The 23,317-nt window shown below is 35.6% G+C and overlaps 1 protein-coding gene across 1 annotated transcript; it reads left to right on the top strand.

Moving 5' to 3' along the window:
* The first annotated feature begins 13,955 nt into the window (after positions 1-13,955).
* Positions 13,956-18,409, top strand: LOC116114930 (probable pectin methylesterase CGR2). The gene is made up of 7 exons (XM_031401058.1): positions 13,956-14,112; positions 14,553-14,696; positions 14,899-14,942; positions 15,261-15,298; positions 16,438-16,812; positions 17,343-17,398; positions 17,944-18,409. Exons 2-7 carry the CDS (start codon positions 14,574-14,576, stop codon positions 18,094-18,096), a joined length of 789 nt encoding a protein of 262 aa, XP_031256918.1. The 5' UTR covers positions 13,956-14,112; positions 14,553-14,573; the 3' UTR covers positions 18,097-18,409.
* The last annotated feature ends 4,908 nt before the right edge of the window (positions 18,410-23,317 follow it).

Below are 23,317 nucleotides of genomic sequence, written 5' to 3' on the forward strand. Positions count from 1 at the left end.
GTCGTCACATATTAATGATGCTATAGGACCTCATCAAGTCCAATATGAATTTTGGCCTATACAACTTTAAACCAAAATAAAAATGGAGAAGGATCGAGAGCATCGCATGTTTTACACAAATTATGACACAATTTTTAGGCGGTTAGATTTAAGTACTTTGGGTGATTGAGATTCAGGATAATTTACACATTTAATTTATTTTGAAAATGACATAATTCAGATTCAATCTCAACCATTCAAATGCTTAAATCTAACAGTCTAAAAATTGTGTAAAAAAATTAGTATTCTTCCCTAACCTTCCCCAATAAAAATTGTTGATGGACAAAATGCTAAAAATAAATTTTCAATGTTACAAAGTGAGTGAATTTTGGCTTTCGACATTGTTAGTTTCCTTACATTGGTTTTTGCAAGCAAGAGGCCTTTGGGTTGAGAACAAATTTGTGAAAATTTGGGGTTATGTTGAGTGAAATTCAGCCCATTATCCGAGAAAATTTAGTTGCGTGGCCATCCCAAGATTTCATTTAACAAAATGGCCTTGAAAATGTTTTTCATTTTTTGTAATTTAGAGAAGCTGACGTGGCATAGTTAGGATTCATTAAACACGTAAAATGGGTTAAAATGAAAAGATTAAAACATATGTGGGCTGAATAAAATAATGAAAGTTTTTAAAATTTGAAATTTATCAAAACAAGCCACTACTATTCACCTCGCTTAATCGAAATTCATTAGGGCAAAAAGCGATTTCCTGAACCAAAGGGCGACACTGCAATTTTCGACCGAACTTGCAAATTTCCATACCATATTCAATCCTAAAATCAATTTCTTGAACCCTAAACGAAATATAGTCACGATTTTCGGTGATGCACCGCGATTTTTGGCGATATAGCGTGATTTTCGATCAATTTCTTGAACCCTAAAATCTATTTCTTGAACCCTAAACGGAATCTGTGCGATTTCCAGCGATACAGTCCACATTTCCGATCGAAACTGCAAATTTTGACACTAAATTCAATCCAAAACCATGGCTTACACTCACAATGAGGAGGAAAACCCAACGCCACTTCAAATCCTAGATTCCGGTGGCACAAGCAATTCAATGGCTGCTCCGGTGGATCATCTGATCAGTGAAGGTGGTCCATAGGCAGAGGAGATGACGGCGGCAAAACAATAGAGAGAAGAATCGCAAAACGGTTCTGAAGAGGAAGAGTCCGATGAGAATTCAGGCTAGGAGGAGTCTTCCGAGGATTCAGGGGACGAGGAGGAGGCCGGCAAGAATGCAGGCGACGAGGAGGCCGGCAAAGAAATGGTACGTATTTGTTTTAGGAGTATTGCTCTGTACTGTCGCTTCAGCGATTATTTGTATCACTTAAGCGATTAATCTATTTTACTCATGGTCGCTTAAGCGATACAAAGCGATCTTAGATCTGGGCAAAATCATCTGCCCAGATCTTTGTATAGCTTAAGTGATTGATTCAGTTTACTGTTGGTCGCTTAAGCGATTTAAGATCGCTTAAGCAATCTTGTCCGAGGCAGAATCTAGATATAAGATCGCTTAAGCGCTCTTTTGTATCGCTTAAGAGATTCTTTCGGTTTACTCTTGGTCGCTTAAGCGATTTCAGATCGCTTAAGAGATCTTGCACAAGGCAGAGTCAAGATCTCTTAAGCGATCCAAAATCACTTAAGCGATCCGAAATCACTTAAGCGACCACAAAGGTAATTTTTTGTTGCTGATATTTTGTTTATTAGTTGTTTTGGTTTATTTTTGTTGCTGAGATTTTGTTTATATCGATAGTGCGGACCGTAAACTATAGAGACTACAAGTTGGAGCTTGTAAGCGATAATGTACCCTACTTCCCTGCAAGGGTGACAGTCAGGTCGAGTTGGGATGTTTTTGATAGAATAAAGGAGATTTTAGCTGGAATGAGGCATGGTGCAAGAGATTTCGGAGACACTTGTTTTGGTTGGTTTTTAAGAATCGGAACAAATTGGAAAAAGATATTTTGGGGGCAGGGAGTGCACTATATGTTGCTGCACTCAGCAAAATGCAATAAAAATAAAGAAATGTGGTTCGTGGTGGACGGAAAGCAACTACGTTTTGGGATGATGGAATATGCCTTGGTGACAGGCTTAGGATGTGGGAAATTGCCGATAAGCCAGAGGCAGACGCAATAAGAAAGAGTTTGGGAGCCATAAGGTTTCGTAAGAAGGTTTTGCAGGGGCCAAAGTATATTACAGGACACGTTTTAGAGAAGAGGCTAGAAACAATTCGGTATAATGATGGAGAGAAGATAAAAGTGTGCTTGGTATTGTTTTTACATTCGATCTTATTTGGCTGGTGACTCAACAAAAGCTATTGAGAATGATTGGTTTTTGTTTGCAAGCGACTTAAAGTTCTTTAATTCTTATCCACGGGGACATATATCATTTGAGTGAACCATCAAGAGCCTGAAAAAATTAGACATGGCGTTAAAGCAGTCCCAATGGGTCGGGAAGGATAAACCAAGCACGTACAATTTGTTTGGCTTCCTATAGGTAATGCAAGTAAATATTAATAGCTTTTTGTTATATTTTTTGTAATATATGTATTTGAATTATGATATGGACTGTTTTTTTACAATGTAAGCTTGGATGTACGAGGCCATCCCTGTCTTCGCTAAGGCGAGGGGGAGGAGCAACAGTTTGGATGTGCAACAGCAATTTCCTAGGATGTTGCGGTGGCATGTCGAGAGGTGTACCCATTGGGATTACGACCAAATAGACATTGAGATTGAAGCGGCTGGGGTAAGATTAAAGGATTAAGCTTTTGAATATGCAGTTGCTTTAAAATGTCGCTTCAATCTGATTAATTTTGTTTCTTATTGCAAGGAGTCGTCCATCCCTTTCTTACCGCTACTGGGGATGAAGCGGAAGAGGACTATGTCACATCTTTCAAAGTATTGGAGGATGAAAGGGATGAACGGATAGACCGCCTGATGTGGGACCTAAAAGGGGGCACGCATGTGACGGCAGTTACAGGGCCACTACTTGACAACGTGGTTGATGCCGAGGATGATGAAGCTCCAATCGACGGGAGGCCTGAGGAGGAAGAAGAAGAGAAGAGGGAAGAAGAGGTTCGTATGCCTTAGCAAACTGGTACAACAAGTACCGCTTTGCCGAGACATCGTCGTCGGGAGAATGAGGTGGTTGACCTCATAAACTGTCTGTTTGAGAGTTTTACAATAGCCGTTTATGACAGGTTTGACAAGATGGAAGAGTGCATGAAAAGGGTGGAGGAGAAAGTGGATAAGCTGGCAAAGAAAGTTGGTACAATGGAAGAGGAAGTTGGTGGAGAATTAAAGGAGGTTAAAGTGCAAACTGGGCTGAAAAGAGAGATCCGAAAGAGCAAGTTTGTCAAATCGCCTTACATGGTAGTGACATAGGTAAAGAAGAGGAAAATTAAGAAACAAATGGAGGAAGAACCAGAAATGGAGGAGGTTTAGGAGGCTGGTGGAGGAAGTGGGGCAATGATAATGGAGGAGGGCGAGGTGGGAGGCAAAGGAAACGAGGATGTAAAAATGGAGAAAGGTGGAGGAAGTGGGCAAGCAAAAATTGACTCAAATGTCGATTTGTATAGGCCAATAGAGGAAAAGAAAAAACTCTTCTATGCCTATTACAGTGAATCAGGAAGTAATGCCCATATAAAGTGTAAGATAGGGGATTATCCTCGGGAATGGTTTGAAAAGTTGTTGACAATGGGCACGTGGCTTGAGGACTCAGTGAGTTATTTTCGCTTAATTTTCCTTATTTTTGCCTATGTTTTCCATACTAATCTTGTTGTTTTTATTTGATGCAGCACATCGATGAGATATTGGCACTAATGAGGCTACGACAGACTAGTGATGGTGATCTATTGTATCCTGACTGTGCCATCACCGATGTGGCGTTTGGCCAAATGCTTGTTTCGACATATCGTACTTTAATTAAAAATGTCGTTGCTAGAGGTACAGCAAAAGGAGCGAAGCAAAAAAAATTGGCCCTAGAATAGTTGGACTGCATCCCTGATGATTTTCAGTTTGATGATAGGATTATGCAATATGTATGGGGGGAAAGGCCCAAATATATTGGGCCTTTGTTAAAATAGTCTACTACATCATCCTCGTCAGAAAGATACACTGGATAACGGTTGTCGCGCATCTAGAGGAGGGGTTGTTGAAGATCCTTGACTGCAACCCAACTATTTGTCGAGACAAGCAGTTGGAGGTCGAGTTGGAGCCACTGTCTAGGTTGTTCCCGTGGCTGTTGTGTGACAGCGGGATGTTTGGGCACTTGGGTGATCAAGTACTAACCGAAAAGTGGCCACTTAAGCGCTCTACCATCCCAATAAATGGGTCAAGGTAAATTTTTTATAAAACTAACTTACATAATACAATTGTTCTAAAAGTGTATCCTAATGATAATGTCTTCTTCCTATTGTAGTGCTGAATGTGGGGCATATGCCCTGAAATTTATTCAGTTTGACATGACCAACAACCAAATGGACGACTTGAAGGACGAAACAATGAGACACTGTCGGGAGCGCTGGGCTGTCGACTGCTTCCATGGGCAGATGGATCCGTTTTGAGTGACCAGAACCCATCAAAAGGTATGAAAGTTGGACTTTGAGTTTTGTAGTTTATGTGATGTTGATTTTGAAACTTGGGTTATGGTGCTGATGCTACAGGTGTCATGCTTATATGGAGCTTTACCGAAAGAGATGGACTGAGTGAACTTCTCACCTACCCACTCTGTAACTTTTTTACGTGTTTTTTTTAATTTACAAAAGCTGACGTGTATGCAGGTGTGTGCCGGATAATTTTGCAGGTTCTTGGCAAACAATGAGAGGAAACTCCTAAAAAGCTGGTTGGCAAGAGGAGGCATCTGCAATAAAGGCTGCTGGAAAGACATGGTAGCAAACAATGTCTCAAACAGGTTGCTAGCAAACAGAATTCGAAAACTTCTGAAAAGCTGGCTGGCAAGAGAAGGCATCTGCAATAAAGGCTGCTGGGAAGGCATGGTACCAAACAATGATCTTAGACAGGTTCCTGGCAAACAGAATTCAAAAATTTATGAAAGGCTGGTTGGCAAGAGGAGGCATCTACAATAAAGGCTGCTGGGAAGGCATGATACCAAACAATGATCTCAGATAGGTTCCTGGCAAACAGAATTCGAAAACTTCTCAATAGCTAGTTGGCAGGTCACAGGAGGGAAATGAGAATGTATGGAAGGGAAATGAGACGAAAAATGATACTTAGAATTAGGTTCTTCTTTGCAATTGTTTGGGTGGAGGACATTTTATTGCAATCACAACTACAGTTAAATGTCTTAGGAATTACTGTGTTTCGACACTATTATGGATGATTTTAAGTTTAAACTTTCAATTACATTGATGTCTCTTATATTTTGATTTGTGATGAATTAGATTGATATAAATTACTTAATTTTGCGATATAAATTCTTTTTGGATTTGGGAGGGAAATGAGTGATGTACAAAAGTTTCCCAATCACAGTCATTTTAAAATTAATTAACTTAAAGACAGGCATGGTACCAAACAATTACGTATATCACCAACCGCATATATCTCTTAAACGACCAAGACTTTTCCAGAAATGATCGCTTAAGCGATTACCCATCTAGGCAGATGTTCATTTTGCCTCGAAAAATATCACTTAAGCGACAAAGACTCTTTTAGGATAATCGCTTAAGCGATACATAAGATCGCTAAAGCAATCATAGATCAGGGTAGATATTCATTCTGCCTCGGACAAGATCGCTTAAGCAATCTCAAATCGCTTAAGCGACCAAGAGTTTTTTACGAAAATCGCTTAAGCGATACAAATGGATCGCTTAAGTGATACAAATGGATCGCTTAAGCGATCATAGATATGGGCATCTGTCGCTGACTAGATCGTTTAAGTGATTACCGATCGCTTAAGCGACCAGGAGTCAAGGCAAAGAATCGCTTAAGGGATACATACAAATCGCTTAAGCGACCAGAGTAAAAGCAAAACATCGCTTAAGCGATACAGACGGATCTCTTAAGCGACTAGAGTAAAAGCAAAGAATCGCTTAAGTAATCCTATGTATTCAGATATTATTTATTGTATTTCAGAGCATCGGTTAAGCGATTAATGCTATGCTAAACATATAGGGTTTATGATTCGTTCAGTGGACTATGACCGTTATTATATTTATATAAAACATTTTGTTCTTTTATGTCAGTATGAAACATATAAGGTGTAGAATGTTTACGTCTATGCTAAACATATAGGGTTTACGATTCGTTCAGTGGACCATGACCGTTATTATATTTATATTAAACATTTTGTTCTTTTATATCAGTATGAAACATATAAGGTGTAGAATGTTTACGTCTATGCTAAACATATAAGGTTTATAATTCGTTTGGTGGACCATGACCGTCATTATATTTATAAGGTAACCATGGAATCTTAGTGAACATATGTTCTTCTTTGTTCAGAATATAAAGGGTGTGTTTGGTTGAATATTCCTATAAATATTACAAATCCTATTCCCAAAATATTTCTTTGTTTAATTATTTAGGAAGTATTAGTATTTTTTTAATTAATTTTAGACCCATTAAGTGAATTAATTTCATTAATACCGCTTGAAAAAGTTTAAAAATTAACAAAAACACCCCCACCCACCCAACTTTCCAGATTCTGGCTACCACCAACCGCTACAAACGACCAAAAATGGCTGATAATTCATAGATGTGGCCTTTTCTGGCTAGATCCATTATGGATCTGGCTGGAAAAGGCCACATCTGGCTGTCATCAACTTTCAAAGAAATGGCCAACGTTGACGGTCAACAACAACCAAATCTTGGGCATCGTTGACCGAAAACGACGGCCATATATTTGGCCATCGCTGACAGCCAGATGTGGACTTTTTTGTTCGTCAATGGCCAGATTTGGCCGTGATCTGGCATTTTCCGGCCATATCGATCTGGCCGGAAAAGGCCATATCGATGCCCTATCCGCCATATCCAACCGCTGTGTGTCGTAACGCCCTTTTCCGATAAGATCCCAGCGGTGGTAGCCAGAATTTGGCATCGTGGGTAGGTGGGGGTGTATTTGTTAAATTGGTAAATTTTTCCTATCGGTATTTTGATATTAATAAACTTAAGGGTCTAAAAGTAATAAAAATATAAACTAATATTTACTAAATGCGTAAACGAACAAATATTTTGGGAATATTTTAAAATATTCCCAAAATATTTTCTTAAGCGATTCTGCCTAGGACATGATTGCTTACGCGATCTAAAATTGCCTAATGTTCCACTTAACGAATCGTAAACCCTATATGTTTAGCATAGACATAAACATTCTACACCTTTTATGTTTCATACTGACGTAAAAGCACTATATGTTTAATATAAATATAATAACGGTCATGGTCCACTGAACGAATCGTAAACCCTATATGTTAAAAGTTCGAGCAATAAAATGGCTTCACAGTTGTGATATGGATAAACAAGAAGATGGTGAAATGTTTAGAGCATTGATAAATATTAAACTCTTTTGAGATTCTTCTCGGTCTGATTTTAAAAGAGTTATTATTTTAAGGAGTAAACGAAGTTTGAAAGACTAATCAACGGATTGTTTGTGCAGATAGTTTTGTACAATTACAGCTCCGTACGATTCGTTTAATAAATAATACTTTATTGCCAACAACTAACAATTTTATGTACGGAGTTGTAACTGTGCAAAACCATTTGCACAAATAATCTGTTTAATAGTCAAAGGAACTTCATTTACACAGGGTCGCTTAAGCGATCGTAGATATCGCTTAATCGATTCTTTTCTTTTTCACTTGGTCAATTAAGCGATTGTAGATCGCTTAAGCGATCATGTGATTGGCAGAATCAAATTTGTCCAGGTGCATGATCGCTTAAGCGATCGGTGATATCGCTTAAGCGATTCTTGTCTTTTTCACTTGGTCGATTAAGCGATCATGTAATGGGCAGAATTAATATCTGCCAAGGTGCACGATCGCTTAAGCGATCTTGTTTGAAAAACCCTTTGTCGCTTAAGTGATATACTTACTCGCTTAAGCGATCATGGGCAATATATACTTTTCCAGCTTTTCTCTTGAATTTTGACAAACTAAAATTACCAACACGTATTAATTCCATACTTTCTCCCCAATTTGACAACCTAATTCCAAACTAAAATCACTAACAAATATTTAGGCCATGTAACAAGAATACTAAATATAAAGAATGATTTATTAAAGGTAATAATAAAATTTAAAACATCAATAATTGAAAACAATAACTCATCAACAGTTGGCCTTGGCAACTCCCTGAATTTTATCCTTCTTCGAACCTAATTTTCTAGATCTGCATGTGATTACTTCTGGCAACTGCTTCTCTTGTGGCTAGGTTGCTTACAAATTGAGCACTTATTCATCTTCCGGGGAACCTCAGAGGCTGATGGAATACGTTTAACTCGTTTTCTCCCCTTTGTTGTCTTCTTGAATGGCGGATGGATGATCATGTCAGCCAACTTTGGCGGCACTACCCACTGCTCTTCTGGAGGCACTGGATATATTATTTCTGAATAAGCTAGCATGTAGTGATCTGCCATATAAAGAGAGGAGCAAAGTTCCATGTAAATTCTTGAACCAAAATCTAGCTTCCGTTGGTGTTTCAGTGCTGCTAGTGCATGAGGACAAGGTAAACGTTGAATGTCAAGCACTTTATAGCTGCAAGTTTTACTAACAAGGTTAACTACAGCATCCGGACCATAGCCACGCACAGTGAACTCCTGAGCATTAAGAGGATAGGCAAACAGTGCATTTGACAGTTCCATACATTCTCGCAATAATTTTTCAGCTGACAGAACAAGGGTTGCAATAAAATTATCTGACTCCGTAAGACGCTCATAGAACCATCATGACAATGTCCTCTGGATTGCATCAAAAAGTGCAACTATTGGAAACTCTTTTTCTATTAACAAATTCGAATTTATGGACTCCGCTATATTCGTGGTCATGACATCAAACCTTCTTCTAGGAAAGTAAGCTCTACTCCATCGCTCGAAACCAACATCATGCTCAAGATACTTAGCAACTCTATCATCCTTGATTCAGATTTGCTGGAAGTGCTCATTTAACTCATCAACTCGATAAGTTTTTTCTACCATGTAGTATGTGTGAAGGAGGCCAACACACTTAAACTTTTGTTTTATGTTCTCACCAAGGTGCCTCATACAGAATCCGTCATGTGCTTGACGGTAAATGGTGGCAATCCCCTTCTTTATAGAGTTGTGCCTATCGGATATTATGCACAACTCGTCACTATCAGGCACTATTGTACATAATTGCTGAAAAAACCAAGTCCACGACTCGTCATTCTCAAAGTCAACCACACACCATGCAACAGGATATGTGTGATTCTCGCTGTCCTGCGCAGTGGCCACCAACAATGTATCTCCATACTTTCTCGTCAGAAAGCAACTATCAACAGCCAACACCTTTCTCATGTTTACAAAACCCCTTATAGCAGAACCGTAAGCAACAAAAAAAATATTTAAACATCATATTCCTGTCCCACTCAAAGCCGTCTTGCTACCTTGGTTTGTCAACTCAAGCATATACGCTTCTAATACTACGTACCCGTGCTCCGGCGTGCCCTTCACAAAATCTTATGCATGTTGTCTCCCTTTCCAGCATTTCCAGTAACTAACAGCACATCCCAACTCTGTGCGCACAAGTCTCTGAATGTCTTTAGGAGATGGACATTTCCCTTCAACGAACCGACTTTTGACAAATTGTCCAATAACATCAACGAACGTTTGTCGATGCTCACCTGAAATATGTCCCAAACCACATGTGTGCTCACGGGTATATGTGCTAAGAATAAATTTTTCCGACTCTACCAACCTTCTACAATAAACCCGCCACTTGCACTTTCGATCACGACATGCAATCGTCACAGGCAATGAATTTGACTTTTTGGTGATGAACTCAAAATTACCTCTCACGGCAACAAGTTTTAGCTTCCTCACCACTTCCTCTTTGTTGTCAAATAAATAATGTATACCTAACTTTGATCCATCCATTAAAACATGAGCTGATTCACTACTACCTCTAATTGCCCCTCTGAACCTGCATAAACGACCATAGTGTTCTCTTCCTCACAATCTACGCCTTCTGTATAATCTGTATTTAAAGGAATCTCCACATCTGTGGGAACATGTAGGGGGTCCTCCTCCTCAACATTTTCATTCTGCCCCCATCACCAACCTCTTCTACAGTGTCCTCCTCACCACCCAATTCACCGTCTACTCTTGATTCTTCAACTAACAAATCAATGGCCTCGTAGTTCAAACTAAAACCAGGCAAATCTCCGCCTACTTCCTTGTTATCCCCTTCCTTTGAACTAACTTCCGACAGTTTTTCTACAAAAGAAACCCTTAAAATCGGCCTCGAACCATTATCGGCCATATCAATCATATATAACTTCACACTTTTATCCGACTTTACTATGGCAGGGGTACCTTATAATGTTTAGGAACTCTGCTTAAAAGATACTTCACAACTATATCACTACGCGAGCAACTCAAATCACCTCTTCTAATTATTTCATCAATCAACTCATCAAAACTAACCTCTATGCTCACAGAAATTGGTATAACTTCTTTGCTCTTCCCAATCCACATCCAGCTACTTTTTTCCTCCACCCACTCACCAAAACATTCAACACCCAAAATAACTTGTCCCATGTGTAATAATAGCCAACTACCTGTAATGCAAGAAAAAAAATATTCTTAAATGTTGTACTAAGGGTTCAAATATTTTAAAAAGAATTTGCACATTCGCTTATATGGTCTGGTGTATCGCTTAAGCGATCCAGTATAAATAATCATGATCGCTTAAGCGATCTTATGCCATTTACTGATCGCTTAAGTGATCTGCTCCTATACACTAGACTTTTAGCAGATTGCTTAAGCGATCTTATGCCACATACCTGATCGCTTAAGCGATCTATCTGCTGCATTACCAGACCTAACTAAGTGATACACTAGATCGCTTAAGCGATCCATCATACCCATAACACATTTTTAGTCATCTCCACCTACAATCGATCCATCATACCCAGAACAAATTTTCAACATATTTCGCTCATTTCAACTTCCATTACATCAAACACAACCCAACAACTAAACAACTAAATCAAAATCATAACCCAGATATTTGTAAATCGAAAGGGAGATACACATACCTGGACGAAATGTCAGGAGGAGGAGGATCTGTGTTGGAGAAGATGTTAATGGCGGAGGAATGCGTTAACGTGGCGGGAAGAAGAAAAAGAAGGTGTTTGGGTTTGTTTGTAAGAATTTCGACTCTTTTGGGGCATATTATAATTTTTAAAAGATTACACAATTATACATTAATCCTAATTAACCTAATTAAGCTTAATAAAAAATAAGGCTATTTAGTTAACATTTATAAACTACATAATTTTTTAATTAAATTTTAACTCCAAATGTCTTTTTAATAAACTGCTCCCCTATTATCCTCCCTCAAGTTAAGTAATTACCCATGCTTATGGAAAAGCTCCAGTAATTACCCAAGTGTGTTGAAAAGTTTGCGAGTGCTAACAATAGTTATATCATATATTGAACCTTGCACAAGTTCGATGTTATTGCCTTGCACCATGGCTTTCCTAATTTGGCATTTCTAAGCGGAGAGGCTTTTAGTCCATTTCCCATGCATTGCTATTGGCCACAAGTAGAAGTACATTCCCTGTAGCTATATGTGCTACAATATGCGTACCATTGCATGCGTGTTAGCTACACGCGCATGCACACGCGTGTAACCTGTATTTTAAGGTGGATTTAAGGAAGGAATGGAGATTCTAAGAAATCTTCATTCCTTAAAATTATGATTTATGGATTCCTCTAAAGTTTTCTGGAATTATACTATATTAATTACTATCATGCCCTCGATTATTAAAATAATTTCTCACAAACAATCGAACATTTGGTTTAAGATAAATGTAAGATCAAAGGAAAGTAGAATAAGACTACCAACAATGTTACAAAAAAAATGTTTGACCACATCTTGGTAATGTATTTTGATGGTTAATGGGAATTGAAGGTTAATTTGTGGGTTCAAATTTTGATGTATCACGACTAAAATTACAGAGGAGATAAAATCAAGATAATTATAAGATCTATAAAATAAAATTCAACTTTGAAGGAAAAAATAAAAAATTGGAAGGCTAAGAACATATACCAAAGAAGATAGAAGCTAGCTCTACTCAACAATTACATAAATAGTGCATTTAGTTCGGAGAATGTTTTATTGGTGAAAAGGTAGGATTACTAATGAGAAAAATTACTTGGAAAATTGTTAGGGAATGTTATATCAACATGTTTAATTAGATTGATGGGTATAAATAATTAAAATGTTTGGTTGAAAGGAATAAAATATTATTGGTAGAGGCTTTTACTGAATTGCCTTTCATTTTTAATAATATTTTATTATTATTATAGATTACCTTTAACACTTTATATTTGAGAATTTAGCTAAAACATCCCAACAATAGAATTTTAAATTTTGGCAAAATACCTTCAGCTACTACAGACAACTATCGGTAGCCGAAATGACGTGCGACCGGTTAAATTTAGTCGATCGTGCATTGATTTGGCCGGTAAGCTGAAAATGGCCATGGATATGGTCGAAAATAGCTAGAATAGATCAAGCCGTTTTCAGCCAGATCTAAGGCCATCTAACCATTTTTGGCTTTCGATGTAGTCGAAAATGGCCATATCAGCACATGGTCAGTCAGATCTGGTTGGTCGTGTGCTTTTCCAGTGATTGTTGGCAACGACCGATAGTCATCTACAGTGGCTAAATAATTTTAGGTGATATTCATATAAATAGTGAGGGACATTTCTGTCCAAAGATAGTTTTTAGGGTTATAGAAGTCATTTTGCATAATTGAACTAATTGTTATCTGATAAACATATGAGGGCATTTGTGTTCAAAGTGTTTTTTTTTTAATTAAGGGTAAAATTTGAATGAACAGTGAATTACCCTGACAATCTTTTAATAACACTTATTGAGAAAATTATCTGATTACCCTCTATATTATCAACAATAATAACTATTGACAATGAAAGATTATCATAATCTCTTATTGCTCGAAAACCAAGTAACATATCCCCGTAATAAAAGATAGATTAAAGGAGTAATCTTCCCAGATCCATAACCAAACGCACCTAGGTGATTTTGTATCAACAAAATGGATAAATACGTTAATGTGTTATTATTATTAAAATATGCAACAATATTTATATTTTAAATCTTGAATTAAATCCAATATAAACTTGTAATTTTCTTTAAATCTCAATTTAACATAATTATACGCCAATAGGGTTCAAAGGTTATTTTTGATGATTTCTCACAAAAGTGTCACGACTTTTATTATTAACTTGTAATTTTCTACCTTGTTCAATTAGTAATACGATGATTGATGCCTTCTGTAGAAATTAAAATCATTTACTAGGATTAATTTTTTCCTATAAAATTAAATTATGTAGAATAATATACAAAAAATTATTCATTTCGAATAAAAATATTAAAATATTATTTGTATAATTTCCCTCCACCCCTATATATATATATTGACAATAATTGTAAGTCTTTTTTACTACTTTGTTTTATAAATACAGAATTACAGATTCTAATATTATTATTATTTATTATTTATTAATATGGTTTGTTTTTATAAATCTCATGAAATAGGTTAATATCAATTACATCTAAAATTATTTGAAAATATCAATTACCTCCCCGTGAAAATCTTTAGTAATTACTAATTAGTATTTCCAAAAACGGTGGGCTAGCGCTTCGCTTTTTCCCACTTTAACTATAAGCAGAATATTTTTTTTTTTCCGTATTAAAGTCAAATGCCAGGGAGATCCACCGCGTAATTAAAAGAAATCCGAAATCGAATATAAAATATTAAGAAAAAATAAATAAATCAGGATCCCACTTGAACTTGTTAGTGTAAGACCACTAGTAGATCTGGATCCGGCCCTAAACTTAACCCCTCTCAGGTGATGCCTTCTTTCATTGGATTTTACCTTGGATTTTGTTGATTTTGAGTGGTGGGTATTTGTTGAATCAGTGTTCTGCTTGATAAACTGTTTAGTGTTTGGTGGGTGATTTTTCATATATTGGAAATGTTAATGTTTCGTGGGAAGAGGTCTATTGCTATTTTTGGAGTTTGTAATGTACTGGGTTGGCAACATTTTTGTTCATAATTGTTTGAAAGTTTTGTGGAATTTGATTGGTAATTTACTTGTAATTTAATGCTAGGATTGAACCTGATTGATATGATAAGGTTTGTGGGATTTAAAGATGTAGGACATATTCTAATGAGTTGGGATTTTTGGTTATTTTTTAATCAACAGATAGAAAGAATTCATAAAAAACTGTGAAAGCTTTGATTGTAAACATCATACTAATTTTTCTTATTTTAATCTCGGTTTTGAAGGCTCTAGACTGTTATATAGCCATGTCAAGAAGGCCTGTAAATCCTGCTCGACGCCTTGTTGATGGCGGAAGCATCCCTTTTATGGGTTCCGCGCATTCCAAATCACGCTCGTCACCCTTATTGCCTGTTATACTTTTAGCAGTGGTATGTGTCATTGCAGTTGTTGTTCCCCAGTTTTTTTTCTCCTCTTCAATATGATTTTTTACAATTATTAATTAGCAACTAGTATTCCTTCAAAAAGGAAGCATGCCTTCCACAGACACCTAGTTATTAAACTGCTATTTTTAGAATGGTTTTAGTATGAAAATAAAAATTATTAATCATTTTATATTTTTGATAATTTCAGGGTGCAGTTCTCCTCATTGGCTATTTGTATAGTGGGTCAGGTTTGTACTCCCTCTGTTAGCTTTATTTTTTGTGTGTGATGAGTAGTTTATGAACTTCTTCATCTCTCTGTCCCAGGACCAAGACCTGAAAACTATTGTCAGTTTTACATACCTTTTTTTAAGCCCTTCATGGAAAAAAACTAGATGGCGAGAAAATAATGTGGTTCATAGACAGAACTTTATGTAATTGCCCTTTGATAACTATGGTGCTGGAATCTTCTGTCCATCATGAGTATCCGTAATTTAATGGCACTTGTCTAGCTTCTGTGTTACCTTTCTATATTATGCTCTGTTTTCACTATTTGGTTTCTGTTACAGGTAGAGTAATCAGTGAAAAGGAGGCATTGAGTAAAATTGAAGGTGTGGTTCTATTTATTTATTTTAGTTTTGATGCTTTTTAATACCTTTATTTTGAATGCAATAGTAGTATTCTGCCATATATGGCTTTTATGTTTGTTCTTTCATAACTACTTTGTCCATTGATGTTTGTGGTTGGATACTTTTGTGGCACTTCAATATATTAGCTTATGTGATTGATACATGGGATGGTTGAACTTTGTGATGCATATAGACAGTCTCTTAAACAACATTTACCGACTTTGAGAAATTTTGGTATGCCAGCGATTTGCAAATAAATGATGAATATAGTGAGTGGCTGAGTGCTGGCCATTCGTTTCTATAAGCTTTTAACTACTTTAATAGAGGGTTGGTGTTCTGTCATGGGGGAGGGGTCTTAGGGGTTTAAAAAAGCAATAAGTTAATTGTGGCCACGACGGAGTTGCAATTGACTAGAACTTCCTATTGAAGAATGGGTTAGGACTTACAATTTGCATGGTTTTTTTAATACTCCAACAGAAAAGTTAAATCCATGGCAGACATAGTGTGCACTGTCCATTTTGATGCCAGATAGTTTATGTGGAACAAGAAAACTTTCAAGTTTATTCTCCTAAATCAACTGGGGAGGAGAAATTAGAGGGAAAGAAGTCTTTGTAGTCTTTTACAACAGATTTGAGCTTTGTCTAGGTTCAGATTGTTCTGAGCCACTGGATTCAAACTATTAGTTTGGGCTTTTTACAACCCAATATATAGGCCATCCACATTTTGTAATGTAGATAGTGATCTGCAGTTATGTGCTTTATTCTTACTGTATGTAATCAACTAATGAATTTATGGTATTAATATATTGCTTAGTAGTTTGTATTTTTATTTTTTCTGTTTCAGTATTTCCTTTTAAAGTTTTTGATTATATACTGTACTGTTGGTCTATTGTGTACTAAGAGTTGCAGAAATTTAATATAATGAGTACAGAAATTCACTGAATTAAACATTTTTTAAACCTGTAATGGTTTGAGTTGGGCATTTCTTGTTTCTTGCTAAGAAATTCTTGGCAGTATTACCTTTTTGATTACCTTCCAATTTGTATATAGTACTATAGGCATGCCAATTTGTCAGATAAAATTTCATTTCTCCTGTTTCAAGATTCAATTATGTGTATGCAGGTGATGTTTCATGCACGTTAGAAGTCCAGAGAGCATTACCTGTTCTCAAGAAGGCATATGGTGACAGCATGCGTAAAGTATTGCATGTAGGACCTGAAACTTGTTCAGTGGTATCTAAATTGTTGAAAGAGGAGGATACAGAGGCATGGGGTGTGGAACCATACGACTTAGATGATGTTGATGCCAACTGCAAGAGTCTAGTGCGCAAAGGCATTGTGCGGGTGGCTGATATCAAATTTCCTCTGCCCTATAGGGCAAAGTCATTTTCTCTAGTCATAGTGTCTGATGCTGTAGATTACTTGACTCCAAAGTACCTCAACAAAACTCTTCCAGAAATGGCAAGGGTATCTGCTGATGGTGTTGTTATATTTACCGGTAAGCCCCTTATTTGGGTAATTTACAACCCCTATTTAGCTTATTTACATTTCTCTACAAATGTGCTCAGGCATGACATGCTAATTCTTGTTTATGTTGGGTGAATAACTCAAACCTGACTGAGAAGTTTACTGGGTATTTGGTTTGGTTTGACCAGCTTTCTGTGATCAATGGTAATTAGGTTCACATGGGCTAATTCTGGCTGTCAGGGGCTGATTCAGTCTATATGATTCCTTGTTCAATTTCACCCGTTTGGTGCTAATATTGGTGTAGCAATCCAGTTTTCCTTGATCACTTTCTTCATGTCTTTTCTCAATCTGTTAACAGGAGACAGTGTAAACTCTTCTATACAAGAAGCATTCCTACCTTTCCCCTTTCTCCCACCACCAGAAATTCTTCACCTAGATCTTTTTAACATGATTCGAGCATCTTAGGATTGTGTTGTTGATTATCTGCTTTTTTAATCATTATATTTATGCCATACAATGATTGATTTTCTGAAGTTTTTGCTGATGCCATTTCTAATGTAGGTTATCCTGGTCAGCACAGAGCTAAAATTGCAGAACTGTCCAAATTTGGCCGTCCAGTAAGTGATTGATATATTTTATGGATTTCTGTTTACTCTTTAGTACTGTCAGGTTTTTGCATTATTACGGGAAAGTGAAGGTGAAAGTAATATTTGGTTTATGGGTTTTGGATCAACCCTGCAATATCTTTTCTTTTGAAACCATTAATTTTGTCTATCAAATGGACACAGGGTGTGGAATGTTTTAAGTTGGATCCAATGGATTTGGTCAAGTAATTTTTGCTACAAATTGAAATAAATTAAGAAAATTGATAAATGTAACTGGAAAATTAGTTTATTTTACTTATAGAGAAATAAGAAGACACTATATTCCTTTGAAATTTTAAAGCAATTAAATAATGAAAAAGAGTAATGGAAAATTAGAAAACCATGTAGAAGTTCTTGAAGAGTGGTGCCTGTTTGTATAACATCACTGTGATTTTGATGCAGCCAATTCTATGGTAGTTTTCATGTATATCATCGTACTGTTTTAATGGTTATTGCAATTGAATTTTCCAATGATTGTCAGAAGAAAGTTGATATCTTGAAATGTTATTTTGGTGTAGGCCAAATTGCGTAGTCCATCTTGGTGGATAAAGTATTTTCTTCAGAATAACTTAGAAGATAATGAAGCTGCCACAAAGAAGTTTGAGCAGGCTGCGGCAAAGAGGTCTTATAAGCCAGCTTGTCAAGTTTTCCACATCAAGTCACTTCATTGAGAATCTCAGTCTCATATCCTCTCTCGATGAACTTGCTATTAAAAACCAACATGGCAAGAGACTTAGGCACCCGAAGGGTAAGTTACATTTTGTGGTAACTTCATTGCCGCATTTTGTGTACCAATCTTGAGATAGTAGATCTTTTGATTCAAATATCATTAGGGAAGTTAGTTCACAAAGAACTGGCTTCTGCCTTTATGTATTCTTTTGTTTTTGGTATTTGCTGCTGTCCGGACGTGCTTTTTTTTTTTATGATCCTAGAACAAAAGTAATGATGGTTGTTTAAATGGTAAGAATTTATTATTATGTGTCATCTTATGTATGTTGCCTGGACCTGGGAAGAAGAGGCTGGTAGCTGGAAGCTGGGTAGAGTAGAACCTAGAAATGTTTACGTGAGCTTAATATTTTCTGAGGCCATCTGGACACTGGAGTTGTCGGTGATAAATAATATATTGATGTATGATGCCATGAATAATTTAAGTAGAACTAGTATATGTTTATTGAAATGATAGATTTTGCGATAAATGTAACCATAAATTAACTTGGTGGGATTTTTCTTCGTTGGTAGAAATTGCCATACTCAGCTTAAGGCAAGTGTAGTTGGACACTTGACTACTATTTTCTATTATATGCAATTTTAGCTTTTACTTTGAAGAAATGTAAAGCTATGGATAGGAGTATAATCAATTAAATAGTTTTTATGGTGTAGTTATTTATTTATTCGTTGTTGATGGTTTTTGATCAAGGAGATATTATTTTTTATTTTTTATAATCGGAATGTCCAGACCAGTTTGAATGAGAGGACGTGTGTAAAATGATTTGTTAAATAAAGTGTAGAATTTCTTGTAAAGATATTAGGTATTGTGATTAATGGGAAAAATAAAATTAAATGCCCCTCATTAAAACTTATAACATGATATTAATTAATACATTTGTTTAATGCTTCATGTACTAGACAGCGATCACAGTTTTAATTTTTTGTCGCTGGTTTAGGTTCAAGAGTATCTTTTTTAAAAATAAAAAAATAAAAATTAACACAATTTCCGAACCCCTATGCAGATAACATTCAAAAAGTTGATATTATATTTGTAATCTTCAAATTATATTAATTATAAAAATTGCATCAAATTTTAATTTATGCACGGAAAAAAAATATGTCAATTTTATTTTTCATTTACACCTATATAGTTTCAAAATGAAAAATTTACACGTAATCGAATGGTGTGTAAAAAGTAACTATCTTAAGGGTAAAATAGACAACAAATAAATAACAAGTTTTTTTTCTTCTCAAATGTCTTATTGAATTGAATTACCAAAGTTTAATAGTTTTAAATCAATTAAATATTTTGATCATATTACAAATTTCAGATATTAGTTTCTTTTTTATTGTATGAGAAAAGATAAAATAAGGGTACTTTAGTCTTTGCACCAAGATTTTATGCCCGAATTAACTTTTCACAAAGGGTCTCCCAACTAAGAAGGGTGTAAGTGTTCTATTCCAAAACTATAAGGATGTAAGTGGTCTTCTGAAATTTATGGGTCGCTTGTTCTCTGAGGGACAGTTTATTAAAACAACCTTTCAAGTTTGAATTTAATTAAAAGGCTATCAAATTTTAAAGTTTTACTAAATAGTCATATTATTGATTAAGGGTAATTAGGATTAATGAAGTATTATATAATCTTTTAAAAGTTATACTATATTCCCAAAAACCCGAAATTCTTGCAAACAAACCCAAACACCTTCTTCTTCCTCCTGCCATTAACGCATCTCCACCTTGGTTGGTGTTTCTTCTCAACTTCGTCTACATCTTCTTCTTCGTCTGCATCTTCTTCTTCGTCTACATCTTTTTCTTCCTCCTTCGTCTACATCTTCTTCTTCCTCATTCCTCTATATCTTCTTGTTTCTCCCCCATTAACACTTTCTTCTTCCTCCACCATTAACATCTTCTCCGCCAAAGATCTCCATTCTCCTCCTCCTGACATTTCGTGTAAATATGTGTATCTCCTCTTTACATTTTATATTTAGATTTACAAAGATTTAATAATAGATGGGTTTGGGATATGATTTTGATTTAGTTGTTTGGGTTGTTGGGTTGTGTTTGATGTAATGCAAGTTAAAAGGAGTGAAATTTGTTAAAAAATTGTTCTGGGTATGTGTTCTGGGTATGATGGACAGATTGTAGGTGGAGATGGCTGAAAATGTGTTTTGGATCTGATGGATCGCTTAAGCGATCTGGTATATGACAGAAGATGGCTTAAGCGATCTGGTATAAGTCTGATATTTGGTACCAGATCGCTTAAGCGATCCGATATATGACAGAAGATCGCTTAAGCGATTTGGTATATGACAGAAGATCGCTTAAGCGATCTGGTATAAGTCTGGTATATAGCAGCAGATCGCTTAAGCGATCAGATATATGGCAGCAGATCGCTTAAGCGATCAGGCTTATTTGTACTAGATTGCTTAAGCGATATACTGGATCGCTTAAGCGATGCAGTAAGCAATATACTTCGGTAAGAAATTATATTCCATAATGTTTATTTAATATTTAGTCTTTTTTTATTAATTATTTTTTTCATTTCAATAGAATGTGAAAAGAACACTTCGGTCTTTATCAATCAACACCATACATAAAACTGAAAAATCTATTGTTATTCTATTATTTTTGTTAGTTATTGGCAAGAAAGTAATATAAAAAATATAATATTGATATAAAATTGAACTCTACAACATTGCTCTGCACTCTTTAGACCAAGGCTAAAAGACGAGATCGCTTAAGCGATTAAGGGTAATTTACTTCAATATTATTTTCTATGTTTATGGAATATGTTTAATATAGACGTAAAAGAACTAATTTAATTAAAATATAATAACGGTCATGGTCCACTGAATGAATCGTACACGATATGTTTAATATAGACGTAAACATTCTACACCGTATATGTTTAAAATAGCCGTAAAAGAACTAATTTATAAAATATAATAACGGTCCTAAACACTGAACAAAACGTACACTTGATATGTTTAATATAGACGTAAACATTCTCATCATATAGTTAATATAGCCATAAAAGAACAAGTTCAAAATATAATAACGGTCATGGTTCACTGGACGAATCGTACACTGATATGTTTAATATAGACATAAATATTCTATACCATATATGTTTGATATAGTCGTAAAAGAACTAATTTAATTAAAATATAATAACGGTCATGGTTTACTGAACGAATCGTACATCTGATATGTTTAATATAAACATAAACATTCTACACCCTTATGTTTAATATCACGTTAAAGAACTAATTTAATTAAAATATAATAAAGTCATGGTTCACTGAATGAATCGTACTTGATATGTTAATATAGACGTAAACATTCTACACCAAAAATGTTTAATATAGCCGTAAAGAACTAATTTAATTAAAATATAATAACGGTCATGGTCCACTGAACGAATTGTACACCTGATATGTTTATATAGACGTAAACATTATACACCATATGTGTTTAATATAGCTATAAAAGAACATAATTAATTAAAATATAAAACGGTCATAGTTTATGAACAAATGTACATCTGAATATTTAATATAGACGTAAACATTCTATACCATATATGTTTAACGAGCCGTAAAAGAACTAATTTAATTAAATATAATAACGGTCATGGTCCACTGAACGAATCGTACACCTGATATGTTTAATATAGACGTAAACATTATACACTATATATGTTTAATATAGCCGTAAAAGAACTAATTTAATTGAAATATTAAGTAATGGTCAGTACTGAACGAATCGTACACCTGATATGTTTAATATAGACGTAAACATTTTACACATATATGTTTAATATAGCCATAAAAGAACTAATTTAATTAAAATATAATAACGGTCATGATCCACTGAACAAACCGTACACTTGATATGTTTAATATATACGTAAACATCTCCATCATATATGTTTAATATAGCCGTAAAATCAAAATATAATAACGGTCATGGTACTGAATGATCATACACCTTATATGTCTAAGATAGCGTTAATCTCTTAACCAATCTAGTGAAATACAATAAAAATAATCCAAATACACTGGATCGCTTAAGAGATTTCATCCGCTTAAGCGATCCTGTGTATTTAGACTTAGTCGCTTAAGAAATCTGGGTGTATTTATGTTATCGCTTAAGTGATTCTATGCTTTACACTTGGTCGCTTAGTGATCATAGATCGCTTAAGTGATTCGAACAAGACAGAATCAATGTGCCCAGACGCACGATCGCTAAGATTTATTCTATCGCTTAAGCAATCCTTTGCTTTCAACCTTGGTCGCTTAAGCGATTTGTAATCGCTTAAGCGATCAAGTCCGAGGAGATAAAACTTCTGCCTAGATACCAATCGCTTAAGCGTTAAGTGTATCGCTTAAGCGATTAAGTGTATCGCTTAAGCGATTCTTCACTTTACTATTAGTCACTTAAGCAATCGCTTAATCTACGATTGTTTAAGCGATCATGAACAAGACAATAAATAAGTGCCCAGATGCATGACGCTAAGTATCGCTTAAGTATGCTTAAGCGATTCTTTGCTTTATGTTGGTCGCTTAAGCGATCATGAACAGACAATAAATAAGTGTCCAGACACATGATTGCTTAAGCGACCTTTGCTTTTAACGTTAGTTGCTTTAAGCGAATATAATCGCTTAAGCGATCATGTGAGGAGAACAACTTTTGCCTAGATGCATGATCGCTTATACTAGATTGCTTAAGTGATCTTCTCATATACCAGATCGCTTAAGCGATCCTTACTTTTACTCTTGGTGCTTAAGCGATTTAAAATCGTAAGCGATCATGTCCGACGCTTGGAATTTGCGTCGGCATCCTCCTCTTCAGTTTCAATTTCAACTCTTGCCCTCCTTGTTTCGCCAATAGAATATCTTCCGTCGACGCCGTCTCCTCTCCTAGTGGAGCAACTTCAGTCATCGGAAGTTACTTCACCACAACTTCTTCTTCTCTATTTTTGGTAGACCCAATCATGCCTACAATTTGGGAGTATATGGGTTTTTTCTGTTTCTTTAAGGACTCAGCCATTATAACTTAATCGAGAATGGCAAGGAATGAAAAAAATGCAAAGAGCAAAGAAATTGAGAAATTGCAGAAAATTGGAGAAAAAACGAGAGAGAGAAAGAACCTGAGAGAAATGTGTTCTGCCTTTCAAATTT

This window comes from Pistacia vera, unplaced genomic scaffold (genome assembly GCF_008641045.1).
Source record: "Pistacia vera cultivar Batoury unplaced genomic scaffold, PisVer_v2 Contig728, whole genome shotgun sequence".
Taxonomy (NCBI): Eukaryota; Viridiplantae; Streptophyta; class Magnoliopsida; order Sapindales; family Anacardiaceae; genus Pistacia; species Pistacia vera.

Bases quoted from the DNA above. Each gene is read 5' to 3' on its own strand.
- LOC116114930 (XM_031401058.1), top strand. From the start codon at position 14,574: ATGTCAAGAAGGCCTGTAAATCCTGCTCGACGCCTTGTTGATGGCGGA. The intron at 14,943-15,260 runs GTACTCCCTCTG...TGTTACAGGTAG, and splicing joins TTGTATAGTGGGTCAGGTTT to AGTAATCAGTGAAAAGGAGG. The intron at 15,299-16,437 runs GTGTGGTTCTAT...ATGTGTATGCAG, and splicing joins GGCATTGAGTAAAATTGAAG to GTGATGTTTCATGCACGTTA.